This window comes from Myotis yumanensis, unplaced genomic scaffold, assembly GCF_028538775.1.
Source record: "Myotis yumanensis isolate MYYU_CA2020_CCGP unplaced genomic scaffold, mMyoYum1.0.hap1 SCAF_11, whole genome shotgun sequence".
Lineage (NCBI taxonomy): Eukaryota > Metazoa > Chordata > Mammalia > Chiroptera > Vespertilionidae > Myotis > Myotis yumanensis.
The window spans coordinates 58,677,288-58,696,845 of record NW_027223762.1 but is presented as its reverse complement, the minus strand read 5'-3'; the positions used below and the strand labels follow the sequence as shown (position 1 = coordinate 58,696,845).

Sequence of the window (19,558 nt, the reverse complement as noted above, 5' to 3'; positions counted from 1 at the left end):
CAGGCCACACGCAGAAGACAGAGGCCCAGGGTTGAGGGGAAACACAAGTCTCAGAGCAGCAAGCTGAGTATGAAATGCCCCATAACTACTGGTGAACACACACAGGAATAACTCGACATATTTTCCTATGGGTAGATGGGCATCCAGGTAAACGATCCCACGTGTGAAAAGGTTCACGCCCTGCTGACGAGCAGGGTTCCTTCGGTGGCAGGTCCTGAAGAGGCCTCTTGGCCATAACCGGTAAGGATCTCCTGTACGAAGTGAGACATATCCCTGCACTCACCACCAAGTCAGGGGACCAGTGTTCTGAGAGGAGACACACTGAGGCTGCTGAGCCTTTTCCAGCACTGCCGCCCTCCCGCCAGCAGAGGGCGCCACCCCACCCCTCTCAGAGCGCTGCTCTTTGCCGGGAAGTCCTGCCCAGACCAAAGTCAGCATTGGTGCCTGTGGGGGATGCTGTGTCCACAGGGGAGGGAGCTTCTGCTGGTGTTTACCTGCACCATGTGGCTGCTGGAAGCCCGGAGGCAGCGTGGGCTCTGGGGCGGCTAAGGCCATGGTGAGGAGGAGTCCGTGCTGGGACCTCTGAGGGCCAGCCCCCACAGTGCTCATTGCGGGTAGTGTATTCCCTTCCCCCAGAAGGTGGCCAGGGCAGAGCAGGGCAGGGCAGGAGCAGGCCGGGCTATGGGTCCCCCTGGGGCAGAGGATCCCACTCTGCAGGCACCAGCTGCTTAGGGAACCTTCTGAAGTGAGGGTTTTCTTTCATCCTCACCACAGCCAGGCCTGCTCCTCCCTGCAGAGTGTGATGGAGCCCCGTGCCTTCCTCATGCCCTGTGCTGCCAGGACTCGGGGCTGTGCCAGGGCTTCCTAGTGCCCCCACCCCCACCTCCCGCTCCTGTGTCAGACTGGGATGCTCCACAACCAAATGGTTCTGGCTGGGACAGAGTTTCAGGGACTTGTAGTTAAAGCCACAGATCCAGTGTAGTGACTTTACTTACACTTTGTGTTTGCAAAATCTTTTACAGTTTATAGAGCTTTCCCATCTGCCCTCTTCCCCGGCCTTCACAACATCCTTGTGATTTTCCCCATTTTGGGAAAAGGAAACAGAAGCCTAAAAAGATGGAGTGGCTTACACAATAGCCCAGCACCTCTGGGTTTCTTTATATCTATCTATCTATATATATATATATATATATATATATATATATATATATATTATTGATTTTTTACAGAGAGGAAGGGAGAGACATAGAGAGTTAGAAACATCGATGAGAGAGAAACATAGATCAGCTGCCTCCTGCACACCTCCTACTGGGGATGTGCCCACAACCCAGGTACATGCCCTTGACCGCAATCAAACCTGGGACCCCTCAGTCCGCAGGCCGACGCTCTATCCACTGAGCCAAACTGGTTTCGGCCTGGGTTTCATTCAACAAGTATTTGTGAGCAGCTATCATGTCCACAGTACCAGCCTAGACACAGGAGACCGAGATTGAGAAATGGCTCCCACCCTCAGGGAGCCTTCAGTCCTGTAAGACAGGAAGGCCACATGCACAAAGGACTGCCACTGGGCAGTAGATAGTGGGTGCTTACTGCACGTCCCTCCCACTCACATTTACTGCTGGCTTGTTCTTGTCACTTTATACTCTCTGTGGGGCAGCAGCTCTTCTGTAGTTCCAGCCCCTCTACCCTCTCAGGACGCCCAGAAAGCACCACCCTCCGCGGGGGAAGGTTGACATAACCAGCTTCCTGCTACCACATGGGACATGTTCAGTGAGGCCAGCCCCGCTTCCATCTCCACCAGTCTATTGCCTGCCCAGTCACTCACGTCAGGTGCCTGACCTTCAGCTTCTTTTCTCATCTTCAAGACACCTCACCAGAGGTGATGACAGAGGAATGGCAGCATGAGAGTGCACCTTTACCTCTCAGGAATTTCAGCAAGTTAATCAGCTATAATTCAACAAAGAAATCCCTGCTCATCACAGATGCACGCCTGAGAGATCCACACACTAAAACATATAAAGGTGGGCAACGGGAATAAATGGGGAGATGGCTCCTAGATGCAGCCCTGCAACCAGGAACTTGTGGCTTAGCCCTTTGGCTGGGAAGAACAGAGAGCTGCGGGAGGGCAGGGGTGAGTGGGGGTAGCCCAAAGAGAGAGTGGCGAGAAAGCAAACTGATTGTGCCAGCAGACGCCTGACAGAGCACTTTCATGGGGTTCTGCTGTGCAGCTCTCCACTGTTGGGCCGAGGGTGGTGTGTCAGACAAAGAAACAGAACCACAGAGCCCTGCACCACCTTGGACTCCTGAAACTTGCCTCTTGCCCTTGGAGTCGGATCCAGGAGCATATTATCTGTAAACCTAGAGCTGTTGCAGTAGAATCGCTGTTTCCCTCTGTGACTGATCTCCAGGAGGGGTGGTTGGGGTGGAACCCCACGGAGGTCAGAGGCCACTATTATGGTAAGAGCAAAACAAACTGCACCCACAAGCAGCCCAGCTGAATTACAGAAGCGACGGAAGTTCAAGACTGGGAGACCAAAGAGGTAAAAAGTCTTACGATTCAGGGCTTTCTACTGGAAAATAATAGGAAGACCTCTTCAGAGATAAATGAGTAAGCAAAGAAGGACAGCAATACCATGGAGAGCCACAGAAATGAGGATGATAAGAAAGAAAATGAAAAATCCCCAGAAAGCAAGCTGGAATACATGGAAATATGTGATATAAATGGCAGAGATTTCACGATTGCAATTCTGAAAATACTCAACAAGGTGTGAGGTAATACTGACAGGAAATGCAGAGCACTCAGAAAACAAATCACTGAACAAAACAAGAACTTTACTAAATAGACTGAAACTTTAAAAAAGAACTGATCAGCAATTTTGGAAATGAAGCATGCACTTAAAGACATTAAACATGAACTACTGAGCGTAGAGTACAGAACCAACCAGGAGGAGGAAAGAATTAGTGATATCCAAGAGGAATCAAGAAATGATGCAGAAGGAAGAAGAGAGAGACCTGAGCAAAAGAAAAATGAAAGCTCTAGAAGACCTATCTGACTCCATCAGAAAAAGCAATATTTGAATTTTAGGCATTCTAGAGGAGGATGAGAGGAAGCAGGGTACAGAGAGTCTATTCAAACAAATAGTTTATGAGAACTTTCCAAATCTAGAAAAGAACTAGATGCTCCCATCCAAGAAGCAAACAGAACACCTAGTCACCTCAAGCCAAAGAGGCCTTCTCCAAGGCACTTGGTATTGAAGCTCTCAAGAATTAACGAAAGCCGAAACCGGTTTGGCTCAGTGGATATAGCGTCAGCCTGCGGACTGAAAGGTCCCAGGTTCAATTCCGGTCAAGGGCATGTACCTGGGTTGCGGGCACATCCCCAGTGGGAGATGTGCAGGAGGCGGCTGATCGATGTTTCTCTCTCATCGATGTTTCTAACTCTCTATCTCTCTCCCTTCCTCTCTGTAAAAAATCAATAAAATATATATTTTTTTAAAAAAGAACGAAAAAGGAAAAATTCTCAAAGCAGCCAGGGGGAAGAAGGACATGACCTACAAAGGCAAACCCATCAGAAATTCATCAGACTTTTCAGCAGAAACTCTACAGGCCGGAAGAGTGTGAAATTAAATATTCAAATGTCTGAAAGAGAGAAATTACCACACACAAGTAATATATTCAGCAAAATTATCCTTTAAATATGAAGAAGAAATAAAGATGTCGGGATGCCTAGCCAGCCTGGGTGAGTGGCTGATGGCTGTTTGCAGGCTGGCCATAGCCCCTTCAGGGTGGGGGTCCCTGCTGGGGTGTCTAGGCAGCTTGGGTGAGGGGATGAGGGCTGTTTGCAAGCTGGTCAAGCCCCCCCAGCAGGGACCCTCACCCCTTGAGGGTGTGGCCAGCCTGAGTGAGGGGCTGATGGCTGTTTGCGGGCTGGCCAAGACCCCCAGCAGGGACCCTCACCCCCTGAGGGTGTGCCAGCCTGGGTAAGGGGCTGATGGCTGTTTGTAGGCTGGCCACAGTCCCTTTAGGGTGGGGGTCCCCACTGGGGTGCCTGCCAGCTTGGGTGAGGGACTAATGACTGTTTTCAGGCTGGCCACACAAGCTTCCAGTGGAGGCTGGCTGGAAGCAGGTATCTGGGATTTATTTACCTTCTATAATTAAGACTTTGTTGCCTTTTGCGGAGGCCACAGCCAGCCAGGGCAGGCGGGAAGCTTAGCTTCCTCCATCGCCAGTGCAACCAAGCCTCCTACTTGCTCCAACTCCATGGCTGCTGGCCGCCATCTTCATTGGGTTAATTTGCATATAGTTGCTCTGTTTGACTGGTGGGTGTGGCTTGGGGCATAGTGAAGGTATGGTCGATTTGCATGTTTCCCTTTTATTAGATTAGATACCTGTAGTGCTGGAAGGTCTCGCCAGAGCAATAAGGCAAGAGAAAGAAATAAAAGGCATCCAAATAGGGAAGAAAGAAGTCAACTGTGACTTGTTGTGGATGCCATGATTCCATATATAGAAAACTCTAAAGATTCCACCAAAAACCTGTGAAAAACAATAATACAGTCAAGTTACAGGATGCAAAATCTATGTGCAAAAATCCATTGCCTTCTTATATACTAACAACAAAACTTTAGAAAAAGAAATGAAAAAAGAAGGTGACACTGAGGCTTAAAGAGGGTAGATGATTATCTCAATTTAATAGCTCTAATCAGAAGAGCCAAGATTTGGACCCAAGCACTCCGGTTCTGGATTCGAGCTCTCAACGGCAGATGCTCTGGTCCATGTGGTCCAGTGCGCCCACCTTGCTCCAGCCTGCTTCCTCGGGAAACTACCTTCTTCTCCCTCCTGTCTTCTGGAAGCCGCAGGGGTGGGGGGAGAAAGGGACCTGTTAAGCAAAGCATCTTGGGTTTGTATCCTTAAAACAAATCACTTCTCTTTTGTCCTCACAAGCCTGCTGGGAGGTGGCCATAGCTAGTATTTATCTCCATTCTACAGAGTCTCAGCTACAGCGAGTGACCTGCCCAAAGCCACTGACTCCATATCAGTGGTCTCTCTTCTGCCCACTGCTAAATCCCCAAGAATCTTCCCATGCCTCTCCGCCCACATCACTGTTTTCCAGCTGGAAGATTACCTGCATCCACAGGATTACCTGTGTCTACACCATTGCCAGCCAGGAGGCCCTGCCAACCAGCGACCCCAGCCTGCGCTCTTCGGCCACTCACAGGCCAGCTGTGTCCTCCTCTGAGGCCAGGCCCTTGTTCAGACTGTAATCCCCCACCCCCCTCGCACCTGACAGCTGCCCTTGGCAGATGGAAACCAACTGATGTGTCTCTCTCACATCGATGTCTCTCTCTCTCCCTTTCTCTCTACTTCTTCCTCTCTCTCACTCTCTCTCTCTCTCTCTCTCCCACCACTGTAACCTCCTTCTCTCCCTTCTACTCTCTCTAAAAATCAATGGAAAAATATCGCCTCGAAACAGCACTGTGCTTACACAAGCCACTCAATTTCCTCATCGGTGCCTCAATTTCCCTGTCAACAGAAGGGTCAGGTGGAGGTTCTGAAATTCTGTGGTCCTGTGATTTCTACACAGAGGCCCTGCCAGATTCATGGTGATTTCACCTCAAGGCTGGGCTGGGACAGGACAATGGGAAGGCCCTGCTCTTGGGCTCAGGCCTGGGCCCAGGGGGAGCCCTGCTGGACGGAGGCCAGCAGTCTCAGGGGCAAAAATGGCCCACCACCAGGGCTGCTGTTCTTTGGGGTAGGGAACGTGTTTGTGAACCTGCCATGGGGGGTCCAGTGAACCCAGAGGAATGGAGGTCAGAACAAAAGTTTCCGGTGCTTGAAGACAGGGGTGCTGGTCCAGGCGTCTGCCCCAAGCTTCCTTCCCAAAACAGAAACCTGGTTTTCTAGGTCCCGCAAACTTGAGACAAAACCTGATATGCCTGCTTTAGTGGCTCTAAAAGCACAGACTCTGCCCTTAAGCAGGCTCCTGGCCAGCTGGCATTCACCATCCCTCATAGGATAACCCTGAGTACGGAGGGCGGGACCGAAAGAAACTCTAAATTCTTTCCATGCTGGGAGGGACCTGCACACAGAGCAGCTGCCATACAGCAGAAGGTACAGGCCCAACAAACTGGCCACTGCTCTAGATGCAACAGCTTCCCCTACTCGTGAAAAAGCAAGCTTTCTGTCCTGTGTGTAAGCTACTGATGCTTAAATCAACTCACTTCTTTGGCACTGGATCATGGAACTTGCGCTGATCTATGATTTTCTATTCCAATTTTTCATTTTGTCTCTGTAAGGCATTTAATTTGTCTCTAACAGAGGAGAGAGAAAAACAGTGTGTTTTTTAAAATAAAACACATAAATTGACTCATCAACCCCGCCTGGGACCTGGCCCAGAAGGAGCCAGTGTGTTTCTGGGACTCAGACATCACGGTGCTCATGACCACCATGACCCCGGAGTTGGGAATATGGGGATGGAAGCATGTGACGTGAGTCCAGGAGCCTAACACATCGAGGAGACGGCTGAACACCTAGAGTCAGGCTGTGCGTCACCTCAGGAGAGAGACCCTGAACCATCTGAAACTCAAGCTGGGAACCCTGAGGGTTCTGGCCAGGTCACCTTAGGAGGTTGGGCACTCAGGTCAGACCCAGGGCAGGGCTAGCTCCTGTGGGTGCAGACTAACCTTTAGTGGTGGGGAAGGGTCTGCCCTCACTGAGTTAGATGGGCATCAGGTTAAAAAGGTCAGTATAGCAAAGTCAGACCTCCAACCTGGACCCACTCCAATGTTGGGCTCCTGCTAACACTTCTAGTGAAGCAAACTCAAAGCCTTTTGGGGGCCAGACAGAGAAGATAAGGAGCAAAGGGGCCTGGAAGGAACTGAGGGAGGAGTGGGGGCTGCGGCGAGGCTGAGCGCTTGGTGCCACCTGGGACCTAACTCGGGGCCTGCAAACGGAGGGCCGCTCTCCATGAGGCGGAGCTTCTGACTGCTTTTCCAAAAGGATCCAGAAGCCCCGGCTCCGAAGCAAATTCTCTTAAGTCCTAAATGTGGGAAGTCAGTTCACATTTTTAAAAACACAGAAAGGACCAGAGAGACACCTCTTAAACCTTGGGCTGCCAGAGGGCACCCCTGTTCCTGCTAGAGGGAGCCTGTCCTTCCTGAAGCAGAGGGCATAGCATGCTTTCCTGTTGTCTGTCTAGGAGCCATGCACGCAGTGATCGCTATACAGTGCCTCCCACTGGGCCGCTGTCTCCTGTCCTGTTCCTGCGTCTTCTCACCCATATGGCCTTGACAGCTCAGACCCCTGCTTTCCCTGCTTGAAAACGAGTCCTCAGCATCTAGACAGGTGCTCAGCTCCTTCATTCAAGAAGGTGCCCAGCTCCCCACCCCCAATCAAAGGGCTTTTCCGGGAGTTCATGGCAAAGTGAGCACCCATGAAAACGATCGCTTGCAAACCACTGAGTTCCTGGCCACTGACCTGCTCTGCTCTCAGCGCCCTCGGCTCAGCCTCTGTTCTTCTATTCTATGTTATTCTGTTCCCATACCATCCAACAGCCCCGCAAACTCATGGCCCAGCTATCCCAGGGCTGGGGAAGACTCCAGTTGGAGCAGGCTCAGGAAGCCTGCCCACTCCCTTGCCTCCTACAGAAACTTTCTAATGCAAAACCATCATCAGATCATCCCCAGGGTACCAGGTCCCCACTCATCTAGTTTGCAGCAAGCTCTGCTGATAATTTTTAGCAGCTGCATCATAGAGAGCCCACTTCAGGCTACAAACTCTCACTTCTACCCCAAAACTATAGTGCGGTTTCCCATGTCAACCATTGTTGGTAGGTGTCAAGCCCCCTGTAGATGAGCAGACGAATCTGGGAGAACAGTGAGCAGCATTGTCACCCCAGGGATCTGGGACAGCGCCCCTTGGTCACTGTGGCCATGTCCCTCTGTCCCACACTGGCCAGCCATTCCCAATCACAAGGAAGGACAGTCCCAGCAGCACAGCTCCGAGGGGTGAAGACCACCCTGGACCCACAAGATGCGTCTCAGATGACTTGACTTCCAAACCACAAGGTTTCCAGCACCAAGGTTCTTCCTCCTGCCCTCATTTCTGGCAGCTTCCTAGGCCCTGTACACCAGCATCCCTTAATCACCCACTTCCCAGTGAATCCGACTCATTAGCCGGGCATGGCAGCCTTCCACGGCTGAGCGCTGCCTCCTCCAGCTCCCCTCCTGCCACTCCCTGCACCTTCCCTGCACCCACACCACGCCAAGCTCCACCTTCACGTCCCCCCCACCCCCCCGCCCCAACACACCTACTGGCTAGCCTTCTCCTCATCCATGTCAGCAGCAGAACTCCAACTCTCACCATCATGCTTCCTTCTACCTCCATGGAGCTCCTCAACATCTGTCTGTGTGCACACAGCTCTGCTCAAATCCCATCACTCCTACTGGCTCCTGAAGAGCAGGTAACTGGTTCTGTGTATCTCACAGGGCCAGGACTGTCAGCAAAGGCAATGTGGGCAGAGGGAGGACAGCCACTGTGCACCAACAACCCACTCTGCAACCCATTAAGGGAAAAACCGACACAGAAAGGGCACAGCCTGTGATCTGAAGTCCTTCCCTAGGAACCTCTCTTTATCACTGTTGTATTTTTCAAAGTGAAATTGATCCCAAAAGCAGATTAAGAAGCATCTGGCAGGGGAAAGTATCTCTTGAAAAGCCAACAAAGCCAACCATTCCTATTTGCAGAAATCTAGAACCATTCCCGGGAAAACGAGAGAAGTATGTGCTGGTAAGATGGTCTGTCCCCTTGCCTGGGACACCAATGCGCCCAGGGGGTTTTCTGCTGCCCAGAATGGCGCGGTCTAGTCATGGAGCTGGAAGCCACGACCCCTCTGTTGACGGGCGTCCGTCAGCCCACACCCCTCACACGTACTGCCGCTGCTCCTCCTGATGCTGGTCCTTGTTCTCCATGTCCTCCTGGAGAAGCCTCTGGTTCTGCTCTTCCAAACTTTGGTTTTGGCTCTGCAGGTGACGGTTTTCTCCTTCCAAGTTGCCCTTGAGGTGGCGGGAGAGCAGCTAAAACACAGATGGACAATGTCTCAAACACCACACGCTCCTGTGGTTCCACTGCTGGGAATCTACTTCCAAAAGGAGAAAAAGGCCATGTGCACAAAGATGGTCATTTTGGTATTATCTACCTCAGCTGGCATGACCAATACGGCCAGTGCCATGGGGATGGCCAAGCCTTCTGCCACTGCACCATTCAATCATGCAGCCACTGGCCACGTGTGGCTGCTGAGCACTGAAAATACAGCTAGTCTGAGCTGAGGTATAAGTGCAAAATATATAATAGGTTCTGAGGACTTAATAACAATTAAAAATAATGTAAAGTATCTCATTAATAAGCTGCCCGGTGTGTGTGGCTCAGTAGGTTGAGTGTCCCATTCACCAAGAAATCACCGGTGTAATTCCTGATCTGTGGCAAGCCGGCACGGCCATGGCATGCTCAGCCCTCGGGTGCCTTATGTGCCATGCCAGCTCAGCCTGGTTCAGTGACCCTGAGAGGGGGCGGTGAAAGATTAAGAAAAGACAGCAAGAGAATGAAAGCTGGGTCTCAGTGGGATGCTGCTTCTCTGACAAAGAGCGCCAGTGCCCACAAGCCGTGTCTTTATTTTATAGCAGATGCCACGAGGCAAAGTAAGGGCGTGATCACGATGTTTACAACATTCTTGTGGGTTTCAGTCCTACTCAGCTACATGCACCTGAACTCTATCACTCAGGCATGTGTGGCCACGTGTTTGGACCATAGGTTCAAGCTTCCCGCTATAGCTGTTGGCTATAATTGTGCTGGGAAGGCTCCGCCCTCCAAGCTGGGCCTTGCATGTGGCAATGAGAGGACTGTGCCCTTTTATCAGTCCAAGGCTTGAACATGTCCAAACACTGTAGCCGCACCCCACACCGATCAAGGCGCATGCCTGGGTTGCTGGCTCCATTCCCCAGTACAGGGCATGCAGGAGGCAGCTGATGGATGTTTCTCTCAAAAAATCAATAAAAAATCATATTATTTTTAAAAATCTTATTAATAAGCTTTTGGGGTTACATGTGATATTTTAGATATAAGGGTTAAATAAAACAGACCCCTACATTAATCTCACCTGATTCCTTTTACTTTTTTAATATGGCTACTAGAAAGTTGAGTGTTACATGTGGTGGCCTGCATTATATTCCTATTGCACATCTCTGCTGTAGGCAGGGTTGGCGTGCTCTTCCTGTAAAGAGCGAGGTACTAAATATGTTAGGCTTTCCAGGCCGACAGTGGTTTCTGTTGCAACTGTTCAACACTTATTACAGCAGGAAAGGAGCCAGAGAAACAATGCACATGCATGGGTGTGGCTGTTTAAAAAAAACAAACCAAAAATCTTTACTCGTGACACCAACATTTACATTTCATGTCACTTTCACTTGCCCCCAAATATTATCCTACTTTTGATTTTCCCCAACCATTCAAAACTGTGAAAGCTATTCTTGGTTCACAGCCGTACACAAACAGGCGTGAAGCTGGACCTGAATTTTGGGCTGAGGCTGGCCAGCTCCTGCTCTAGAATATCATCGCGGTTGGTGCAGCAGGAAGTCCCAAGCTTTGGCTTCAGACAAACCGGGTTCCAACCTGCTACTTCAGAGGGACAAGGATGGGAACCCCAGCTCACAAGATCATTGCGAGAATTAAATGAGATGACACAGAGAGCAGAGTGCTCAGCCAAGAGGATGGAGATAAAATGGTATTTGGATGCTCCCATGCACCGCCCCGACCCTGCAAAAAGCAAAGATCAGGTGAAAGGAGTTCTGTAGCACACCCCTGCCAGTCCTGGTGTTCGTCCCAGTCAACTGCCTCTGGCTTCCTCTCTGCCTCTGTGTGACATTCACACACACCCTTTGAGCAGAGATGCCAATGAGGACCCATTCCCACCTGGTTAAGCTCAAGGCGTCAGCCCAGAGAGCAGGCCCACCCAGGGTCCTGGAGCCCTGCAGCCCAGGCCTCACCTGGCAGTGGTTGTCCAGCTCGGTCAGCGAGATGTCCCTGCTCTGGAGCTCCTCCCTCAGCCAGTTGCACTGGTCCTGCCAGCAGTTCACCTCCAGCTGGGTGTCCTTCAGGGAGGTTTGCAGCTTCTTGTTGTGCGTCTGCAGCTCCTCCTGCTCCCCCTTCAGCTCCTCGTATCGGCCCTGCCAGCGGTACACCTCCAGCTGCATGTCCTTCAGGGTGGTTTGCAGCTCCTGGTTTTCTGTGAGCAGCTCCTTGCTGTGGGTCTGCAGCTCTTTGGTGTGGGCGTACAGCGCCTCTTGCTCAGCCTTCAGCCCCTCGTACTGGCCCTGCCAGTGGTTCATTTCACGCTGCGTGTCCTTCAGGGACATTTTTAGCTCCTTGTAGTCTGTGAGCAGCTCCTTGTAGTCTGTGAGCAGCTCCTTGACGTGGGTCTGCAGCTCCTTGGTGATTGTGTACATCTCCTCTTGCTCCCCTCTCAGCTCCTCGTACTGGGCCTGCCAGTGGTTCACTTCCCGCTGTGTGTCCTTTAGGGACATTTGTAGCTCCTTGTAGTCTGTGAGCAGCTCCTTGTTGTCTGTGAGCAGCTCCTCGTTGTCTGTGAGCAGCTCCCTGTTGTCTGTGAGCAGCTCCTCATTGTAGGTGAGCAGCTCCTTGTTGTCTGTGTGCAGCTCCTTGTTGTCTGTGAGCAGCTCCTTGTTGTCTGTGAGCAGCTCATTGACCTGGGTCTTCAGTTTCTTGGTGACTGTGTACTTCTCCTCTTGCTTCCCTTTCAGCTCCTCATACCGGGCCTTCCAGTGGTGCACCTCCAGCTGCATATCATTCAGGGAGCTCTGAAGCTTCTTGCTGTGGGTCTGCAGCTCCTCCTGCTGGCCCTTCAGCCCTTCATACTGGGCCTGCCAGCGATACACCTCCAGCTGGGTGTCCTTCAGGGAGGTTTGAAGCTTTTTAGTGTGGGACTGCAGCTCCTCCTGCTCCCCCTTCAGCTGCTGGTGCAGGAAATTGGCCCTGGGGTTGGAGAAACACAAGGCCAAGGGCTGAGGCGCACTCGCAGGCTCTGTCCCGTTGTGCAACCTTAATCAAAACTGCAACCTCTCTGGGCCTCAATTTTTTTCATGTGTTAATGAATGGTTGAACAAAATCAGCGGTTTTCAAACTGTGTTCATTGGGGTTCTAGGAGGCTACCCCAGGTGCCCCACTGTGTACTGGGGGAGGAGGACAGGCAGGCTCCGACATCACTACAACAGAGCATCCCTATAAAAGTCCTTTCTACGTGAGGCTTTGGCACATCTGCCTACTTGGATAAAAGGTTCTTTGATTCAAACATTTAAACACTGAATCAGAACATTTCTGCTCTAAGACTCTATGTCTATATCCAGCTCTTCTCCCCAATTCCAAGCCCATTTCTAATTGCGACTACTGAGATACACAAAATAGAAGATTCTGGAGTGTTACCTAAATCCACTTAAATTATTGTCATCATCACCATCATCATCACCCAACTGGGATTCCTTGGGGAATTTTCATAACGACAAAGCTCATATGACCAGAGGCTCATGGACTCAATGTGAACACAGGTGTGTGAAGTTTGGCCCACACAGCTTTTAAAAACTTTTTGACATTTACTTATTTTGTTCTATTCTTTTTCATTTTAAAGTGTGTATGGTTTTATTAATTAACGTCTCTCCAAAAAAGTCAACTAAAAAAATAAAATAACATCAAGAAGAAACAGAACAAGATAAAAAGAGTCTCCATTGGAGTCCTGTGAATACTCGCAGGTTAGATTTAAGGGTCCCCGGCCTCAAATATGTTTCCAGGTCCTCCCAGTCCTCTGTCCCGCCCAAAAAAGCAGATTAATAAAAAACACAAACAAAACAAAAAAATAATTAGTGTATCAGCATTCCAAAATTTTAAGGTACCCATCAACATTCAGATATCTTCTTCTCAGGAAAGAAAAAAAAAAAAAGAAAGCATAAAGAAGGAAGACCTGGGAGTCCATCCTGCCTCCCAGCTGACAGCCTCTAGCTGGGTGTATTCTCCACCAGGGCCTGGTCTATCGCTGACTCTCCTTCCCCACCTGCTGGACCTGCCCGGCCACTGCAGGCAGCTGAGTTTACAACCCCACAGCACATGTTAAATCAGGGCTGTGGGAAGGAAGGCTTCATGTGGTCACGCCTCTGGGTTGAGGCAAGACTTGGATTCGAATCCTGCCTGTGTCACTAACTAGGAGCATTGACCTTGAACAAGTTGTTTAATCTCCCTGAGCCTGTTTCCTCCTCTGTTGCTGTGGATTTTTTAAAGGATAACAATAGCTCAGCCAATTCTCGTGATTCACAGTATAATGTTCTACCCAACCACGCGAACCCTGAATGAGTGAGTACTGAACCTGTTCCCACCGGTTCCTGGGAGTCTCTGGTCACAATGTGTCATCTGATCAAGACGTAAAGATGCCTCGTGTTATACACTCAGAGCCAACAGCACCATACCTGGGCCCGAATGACCCTTGTGTGCCACTCGAATATTCCCCATGAGGCCCAAGTGCAGCATTGCACTTGGGAACACTAGACAGCACTTCAGCACTCCATTTTGGGGCCATTTCAAATGGCGAAATTGCCACCGAAGCGCAGAAAACAGAACACCATGGCACTCAGAGGCCCATGAAGAGGACGCTGGTTGGTGAGAACTGAAACACAGCTGGGGTCAAAGGCCTTGTTCAACCTCAGCTGCAAATGTGCACATCAGGCGACTCCAGTATCTCCCACTCTGGGCACGTCCATGACAGGCCACGGGCACTGATTTGGGGGTCACCGGTACATTTCAGCCAGGAGGTGAATTCACAAATGGGAATGCATGGATGCTGAGGACCAAGCCTCTCTCCCTCACGGGATCACTGGTGTTAGAGGATGCAGGTGCCCCTGCCCGACAGTCATCAGCATCACAACTGTGGGAGGGAACATTGTCCAAACCTAGACAATGCCCCATCCCAGCTGCCGAGTTATTCGTTCCAGCCACCAGCTGGAGTCCCCTTTACCTCGTTACCCACCAGCTGCTTCCAGGGCAGGGTTGGTAAAAATGCACCATCACCAGGGCTCTCACTTGAGCTCAGCTCAGCGGGTGCTGAGTGAGTGGGTCAGACTGACATCCCAGCAGAGGCGCTGCAGGGGGCCTGGCGTACCTGTCCAGCTCTCGCTGCAGCCTCTGGTTCTCCTCGGCGGCCATGGCGCTCGTCCTCTGCTCCTGCTGCAGAGCCTCCTGCTCTGTGGTCAAGAGCATCCCCAGCTGATCCAGCGCCACCTTATGTTGGATCTGGTCCTTGTAGCTGTTGAAGGGAAACATACCCACTAGGAATGGGCACCCAGGGAGACCTCAAAGCCTTGGTGAGCAGCTTCTCTCTGCAAGCTGAGAGAGAATGAGATGGACAGGGGATGGGGCTGGACAGAGAGAGGGATAGGCACTGGGCCAGCTAGGGGGGTCTCCTGCAGCCCAGAAGCCAAGCCCTCTGCTCCCACTCGACATGTCTCCATGGTCCCTTCCATCCCTGTCAAAGCAGCCTCCCTCCTACATCCCACTGGGAACAAAACCACTGTCCTCTGGACTCCACACCCTTCTCAAAGAAACCACTGCACATACAGCGTAATTCCACAGCCAATAACAGCTGATCCCCCTCACTGGGCCCTGGGTGAGCCCTCCGCCCCAGCTCAGGAACAGCAGTCTCTCTGCTCTGAGCCAGGCAGCTTGGGGGCCAGAGGCTTGCCTGGTGAGGCCCAAGCAGCCATCATGGGCAGCTGCACACCCTGCTCCTCAAGGCACCCCCAGTCCAGCCCTTGCCCTCGGCTCTCCCTCAGCCTCCCCCTCAGCTCGGGATTTTATTTCCTTCCTGTCTCAGTCTGCAGAGGGTCCCGCACAGCCACTCTGGAGGGCAGCAGAGCACAAGAGGGAGCCCCTGACCAGCTCTAGACTGTTCCTCCTCCTGCAGGAACCTTCCCTGTTCAGGTGACTCAGGGGCCTTCCCAGGTCCAAGGTGGAGAGTGAGTTTTCACCTTTCAATCTTCCCCAGGCAGGCAAATGCCTTTCCAGACCCCCTTCCTGAGTTGTCCACACCCAGAGACAGACTGACAGAGACCTCCCCAGGTTCCATGGTTTCAGCCCCTGTGTGCAGCCCTCCATCCCCGCCCGCCCCTTCCACCCCCACCCCATATCAGCTGTATTTGTACCATCTGCCTGGAGCCAAGACTTGTGGGGACTCAGACTCAGACACCTGCTTGGTTGGCTGTTAGAAGACAAACATTCCTTTGTGTGGCCTTTATTCATGGGTGAAGGCTCCTGGAAAGGACATGGGAAGTGGAAGGTGGGGGTGGGGGCTCTGCTGGGCTTTCAGTGATCTCTCATCCAGGTTTGACAAACAGTGCTATGGACCATTAGGAGACGTCTGCTCCTATCAGACTCTCATTTCTTCCAGCCAGAATGAGCATCTCCTGCCTCGTGGCATCTCTATCGCTGCCTCCTCCACTCTGTTTCCCTGTTGTGTCTTGGAAAAACACACGGATCAAGCATATCGCAACCATTAGTAACCTCCCTCCTGCAGGGCAGAAACTGCGAGTCCTACTCCCCAGTGAATCCCGGGTCCGAGGCTTGACACCCAGTGCATGTGCGCCAGGGGAACAAAGGAGCGAGTGTCCCAGTCACATGTCAGGTGAAATGAATACAGAGCCCCCCGCCTGTGTTCCAGGCACCTCCACCTCCAACCTGAAGCCTTTCTGCAGACACACCAAGGGCCTCCAGCTATCTGTCCAACCAGCAAAAACCACTGAATCACACAGTCGGTCCGTCAAGCAAGGAGCCACAGACAGAACAACAATGAACTCCTCCCTCAGAGCAGTCAAATGTCACCTGCACAAACCTTCCCATGTGAACAGACATAAGAATATATCCACAAGGTTATCATAGGGCATTGAGCGTAAGGCCCGCAGTGCCTGGTGCGGGGTGGGCACCACAGGAGGCTCCCATCAGTAGTCAAGTGGGTGCATTCCCACCACGTTAGACAGCACCAGGCGCCCAGTGGGTGCTCACTAAGCGTCTCGTGAACACAGGATGGGTGCGGAGGAGGCAGAGAAGGAGATGCCAACAGGCGGAAGATTCCCCACATTGTCTTCCTGTGCATATCACACCTCCCCCAGCCTATGGGTCCCACTGCACCTGCGGGGCCATTGCAATCAGGGATCTGCTGGGGCAGGAGCTCAGCCGAAGTTGGCTGACTACATGCACACAAAGCAATGATTTGGCAAAAGCGCAAAGTTAAGATTTATGCATTTATGGAACATCAATTTTACCTTAAAAAAGGTGTATGAAGAGTCAGAGGTAAAGGTGACATGAGAATGGCAGAGTATTGGTAATGCTGCTGCAGGTGTGGGGAACACAAGGTTTTCACTATACTATTCTGCACACGTCCATATATTCAAAAGTCTCCAAATTTACAAGTAAAAAAAGAAATTCAGAAGCCCAGACTTGGAGACTTGGACAGGGAAAAGGCCTGGGGAGCTTGGTAAGTCACGCCCCTGAAAATTGGCAGCTGTGGTCACTTTCCCCTCTTTGTCCTTGGTGTGGAGAGAAAAGTAAGAGGGGGTAGGAATGCCCAGGGGAGCTGGGACGCCTATGCTGACACCTGGTTTCCCTGAGCCTTGATTAGCTGGGCACACCCTTCTCCCCTGGGGGACCCTCCTGCCCCTTAGTCTCCAGCTGCACAAACTCCACATCGCTGAGGGTGATGGTGGATTTACTTCACTCCACTGTGAAGCAGCAGGACCAGAAGAAACATGAGGGGCCAGAGTGACAGGGGGACAGGAGCCTTAGGGAGCCCATCAGTCACCCCCAGCCGCCGGCACCCACCTGTGGCTGAGAGCCTTGCTCTCCAGCTCCAGGGTCTGACAGGGCGTCTTCTGGTGGCTGTACTGGTACAAGAGGTCCTGGTGATCCCCAGAGAGGTGCTCCTGGAGTGCGCCCAGGCACGCGTGGTCCCACTGCAGGGCCCCATGGGCGGCCGCCAGATGCTGTTGCTGGAGCTGTGTGTTCTGCTCTGTGAGCGCAGTGAGCGAGGCACTCTGGGAGCTCAGAGTGGAATTTTCCACCTGCTGGGAGGGAGAAGGGGATGATGATTCAACAGGTGCAGGCCCAGGGGAATCATAGACTCCGGATCCCCACATCCCCACATCCCCACACGGAGTGAGGGACCAACAGCGGGTCAAGTGTCGACACCAAAATAGCAGGACCCTCAGGACAGGCAACACCCAACCGTTCTACCTGCACTTAAGGAACTGCTCTGGGAAGGCCCACGGCAGAAACGGAGTGTCCCATGGGCCTAAGCTTAGTCTTGGGCCCCTCTCTGCACATGTGACCTTTCTTGGCAATTTATGCCCTTTCTCTGGATAAGCTCCTTGGGTACCCTCTCTGAATACTTTGAAAAGTGCATGGAAAATCAGTAAGGACATAGAGAACCTGAACAGCCCTACCAACCCATTTCACCGATATTTACACACCACCATCCAACCGCATTCAAAGCACCAGAGATTTGACCGGGGAGGAACCGTCCTAATTCATTCTGAGGCCAGAATTACCCTGGAGTCCAGCTGCTTGTCCCGCTCCAGACCCTCAGGCTGCAGGGTGTCCAGAGACGTCTGCAGTCTCTGGTTCTCCAGCAACAGGTCCTGGCTTTCCCGCTCCAGGGCGTGGACCCTTTCGGGGGTCGTCGTCAGGGCACTGACCTTCATGGCCAGCTTCTTGGTCTTCTCCTGCACCTGTTCCACCTCCTGCTCCAGCTCCTGTGCCTGTGCCGCCTGCGACTTCACCTGCTGACACCAAACTCATGACTACCTGGGAGGGGGAGAGGGTGGCTCCCTGCTAACAATGTGACCACGAGTGCATTCCCGTAACTGACAGGGCCAGCAAGCAGCAGGCATGGGCGCCAGCTTCTGTCAGGGTGACATGCTCAGCTCACACCTGGCAGGTGGCAGGTACAACAAGAGCTGACCCCTCCTGAGAGCGCCAGGCCCCTCCCACCCTCAGAGCTTCTGACATGGTCAGTCTGGTCTGGGGCCCAAGAGCCTACATTTCGACTTGTGATCCTGACGCTGCTGTTTGGGATGACGGCTCTAAAGCTAAAACAGAGGAGCCCCACAATCCAGATCAGGTGGCTCTCAGAGCTTTTAAACACCCCAGACCGCAGGACACAGACTAGAAGCTCTGAGGGCAGGACCTTCAGACACCACCGACCCAGTGAGCAGCAGGTCCAAGAGCCGGCTCCATTCACCTGGCTGGGAGCAGCCTGGCACAGGCAGGTTTACAAACTCCCAGAAGGATCACTGCTCTAATGCCAGCTCTGCCTACTTCTCGTGGGCCGAGGCAGCCCTGCCTTTATCTCACAGGTCTGGGCACAGTCTCCAGACTTCTCGGAAGCAGCAGGTAGGCAGCTTCTTTCCCATGAGGGGGAGAGGCAGGCACAGTGGGGCTCATATCCGAGCCCTCACAGCACCCTGTAGGCACACCCAGCCCCCTGCCCCAACATGGGGACCCGAGGACAGGGCAGCCCCACCAGCCAGGGCCAACAGCAAAAGGTGCTGCAACGTGCCACGTGTCTGAGTACTTCTCACAAGTGAGAATATCTTTCTTCTCCTTCCTTATCGCTGCCCCACTTCCTAGCACCAGGTCTGGGCTCAGCAGGAAGCAGGCATCTGCCCTGATGGCAGCGCCTGCCCCGGAGCCGGCCCTGAGGAGGAAGGCCCTGCGCCGCTGTCACTCACCCTCATTCAGAGAAAGGCACTGGCCCAGGGAGTCCAGTGATCTGCCCAGAGCCCCACAGTGAGGATGGGGCAGAGCGCCAAGGTTCCTGCACCTGGTACATGGTGTCCAGAGTAGGAAACCCCTCAAGCCCCGCCCCCAGGTCAGGACCGCTGCCCCCAGCTTGGAAGCCTGCGAAGACCCCCTAGTCCCAGGACTTCCAGGGCCCTGGAGGATGGAGTCTGTGGAGACCCCAGCGGGGTGGGAGAGGAGCCAGGGCACCCGCAATGGGACAGGGAGGTAGGTGCACTCACCCCCGCCACCAGCGGGCTCTGCAGAGAGAGCTCCATGAGCTCGAGTACTGTATCGTCCATCCTGAGGCTGTGCCCACCGTCCATCGCTATGCACACAGGCTCTGGGCCCACCGTCTCTGTGCCCACCAGCTCTGCGCCAAGTATTGCCAATGGCTGTTCGCTCCACATTCCAAACGGCTCCTCACCCACATTCTAAACTGCTATTTGCACCACATTCTAAACTGCTATTTGCTCCACATTTGAAAAAGGCTCTTGGCCCACCTTCTAAATGGCTCTTGAGCCTGTATTCCTAACTGCTCTGGGCCCCATATTCCCAAGGGATCTGGCAGGGAACACAGCTGTGTCGGGGGCTGTGGCAGCTCCCAGTCAATGCTAAGTGCTTTGGAATACACAAAAATTATGACACACTCCCTGTGAAATTTAAAATCTTTCTGGGCACA

The 19,558-nt window shown here is 52.5% G+C and overlaps 1 protein-coding gene across 1 annotated transcript; it reads right to left on the bottom strand.

Annotated features, from left to right (window-relative positions):
- Positions 1–9,534: 9,534 nt before the first annotated feature.
- On the bottom strand, positions 9,535–19,202 carry LOC139019279 (protein Daple-like). The gene is made up of 7 exons (XM_070428332.1): positions 19,119–19,202; positions 17,646–17,876; positions 16,921–17,162; positions 14,210–14,353; positions 11,704–12,042; positions 11,134–11,646; positions 9,535–9,553 (listed from the first exon to the last, which is right to left on the bottom strand). Exons 1-7 carry the CDS (start codon positions 19,200–19,202, stop codon positions 9,535–9,537), a joined length of 1,572 nt encoding a protein of 523 aa, XP_070284433.1.
- Between the last annotated feature and the right edge of the window lie 356 nt (positions 19,203–19,558).

Bases quoted from the DNA above. Each gene is read 5' to 3' on its own strand.
- LOC139019279 (XM_070428332.1), bottom strand. From the start codon at position 19,202: ATGGACGGTGGGCACAGCCTCAGGATGGACGATACAGTACTCGAGCTC. The intron at 14,354-16,920 runs GTGGGTGCCGGC...TCCCTTCAACAG, and splicing joins AGCAAGGCTCTCAGCCACAG to CTACAAGGACCAGATCCAAC. The intron at 12,043-14,209 runs GTACGCCAGGCC...CTCCAACCCCAG, and splicing joins CTGCAGCGAGAGCTGGACAG to GGCCAATTTCCTGCACCAGC.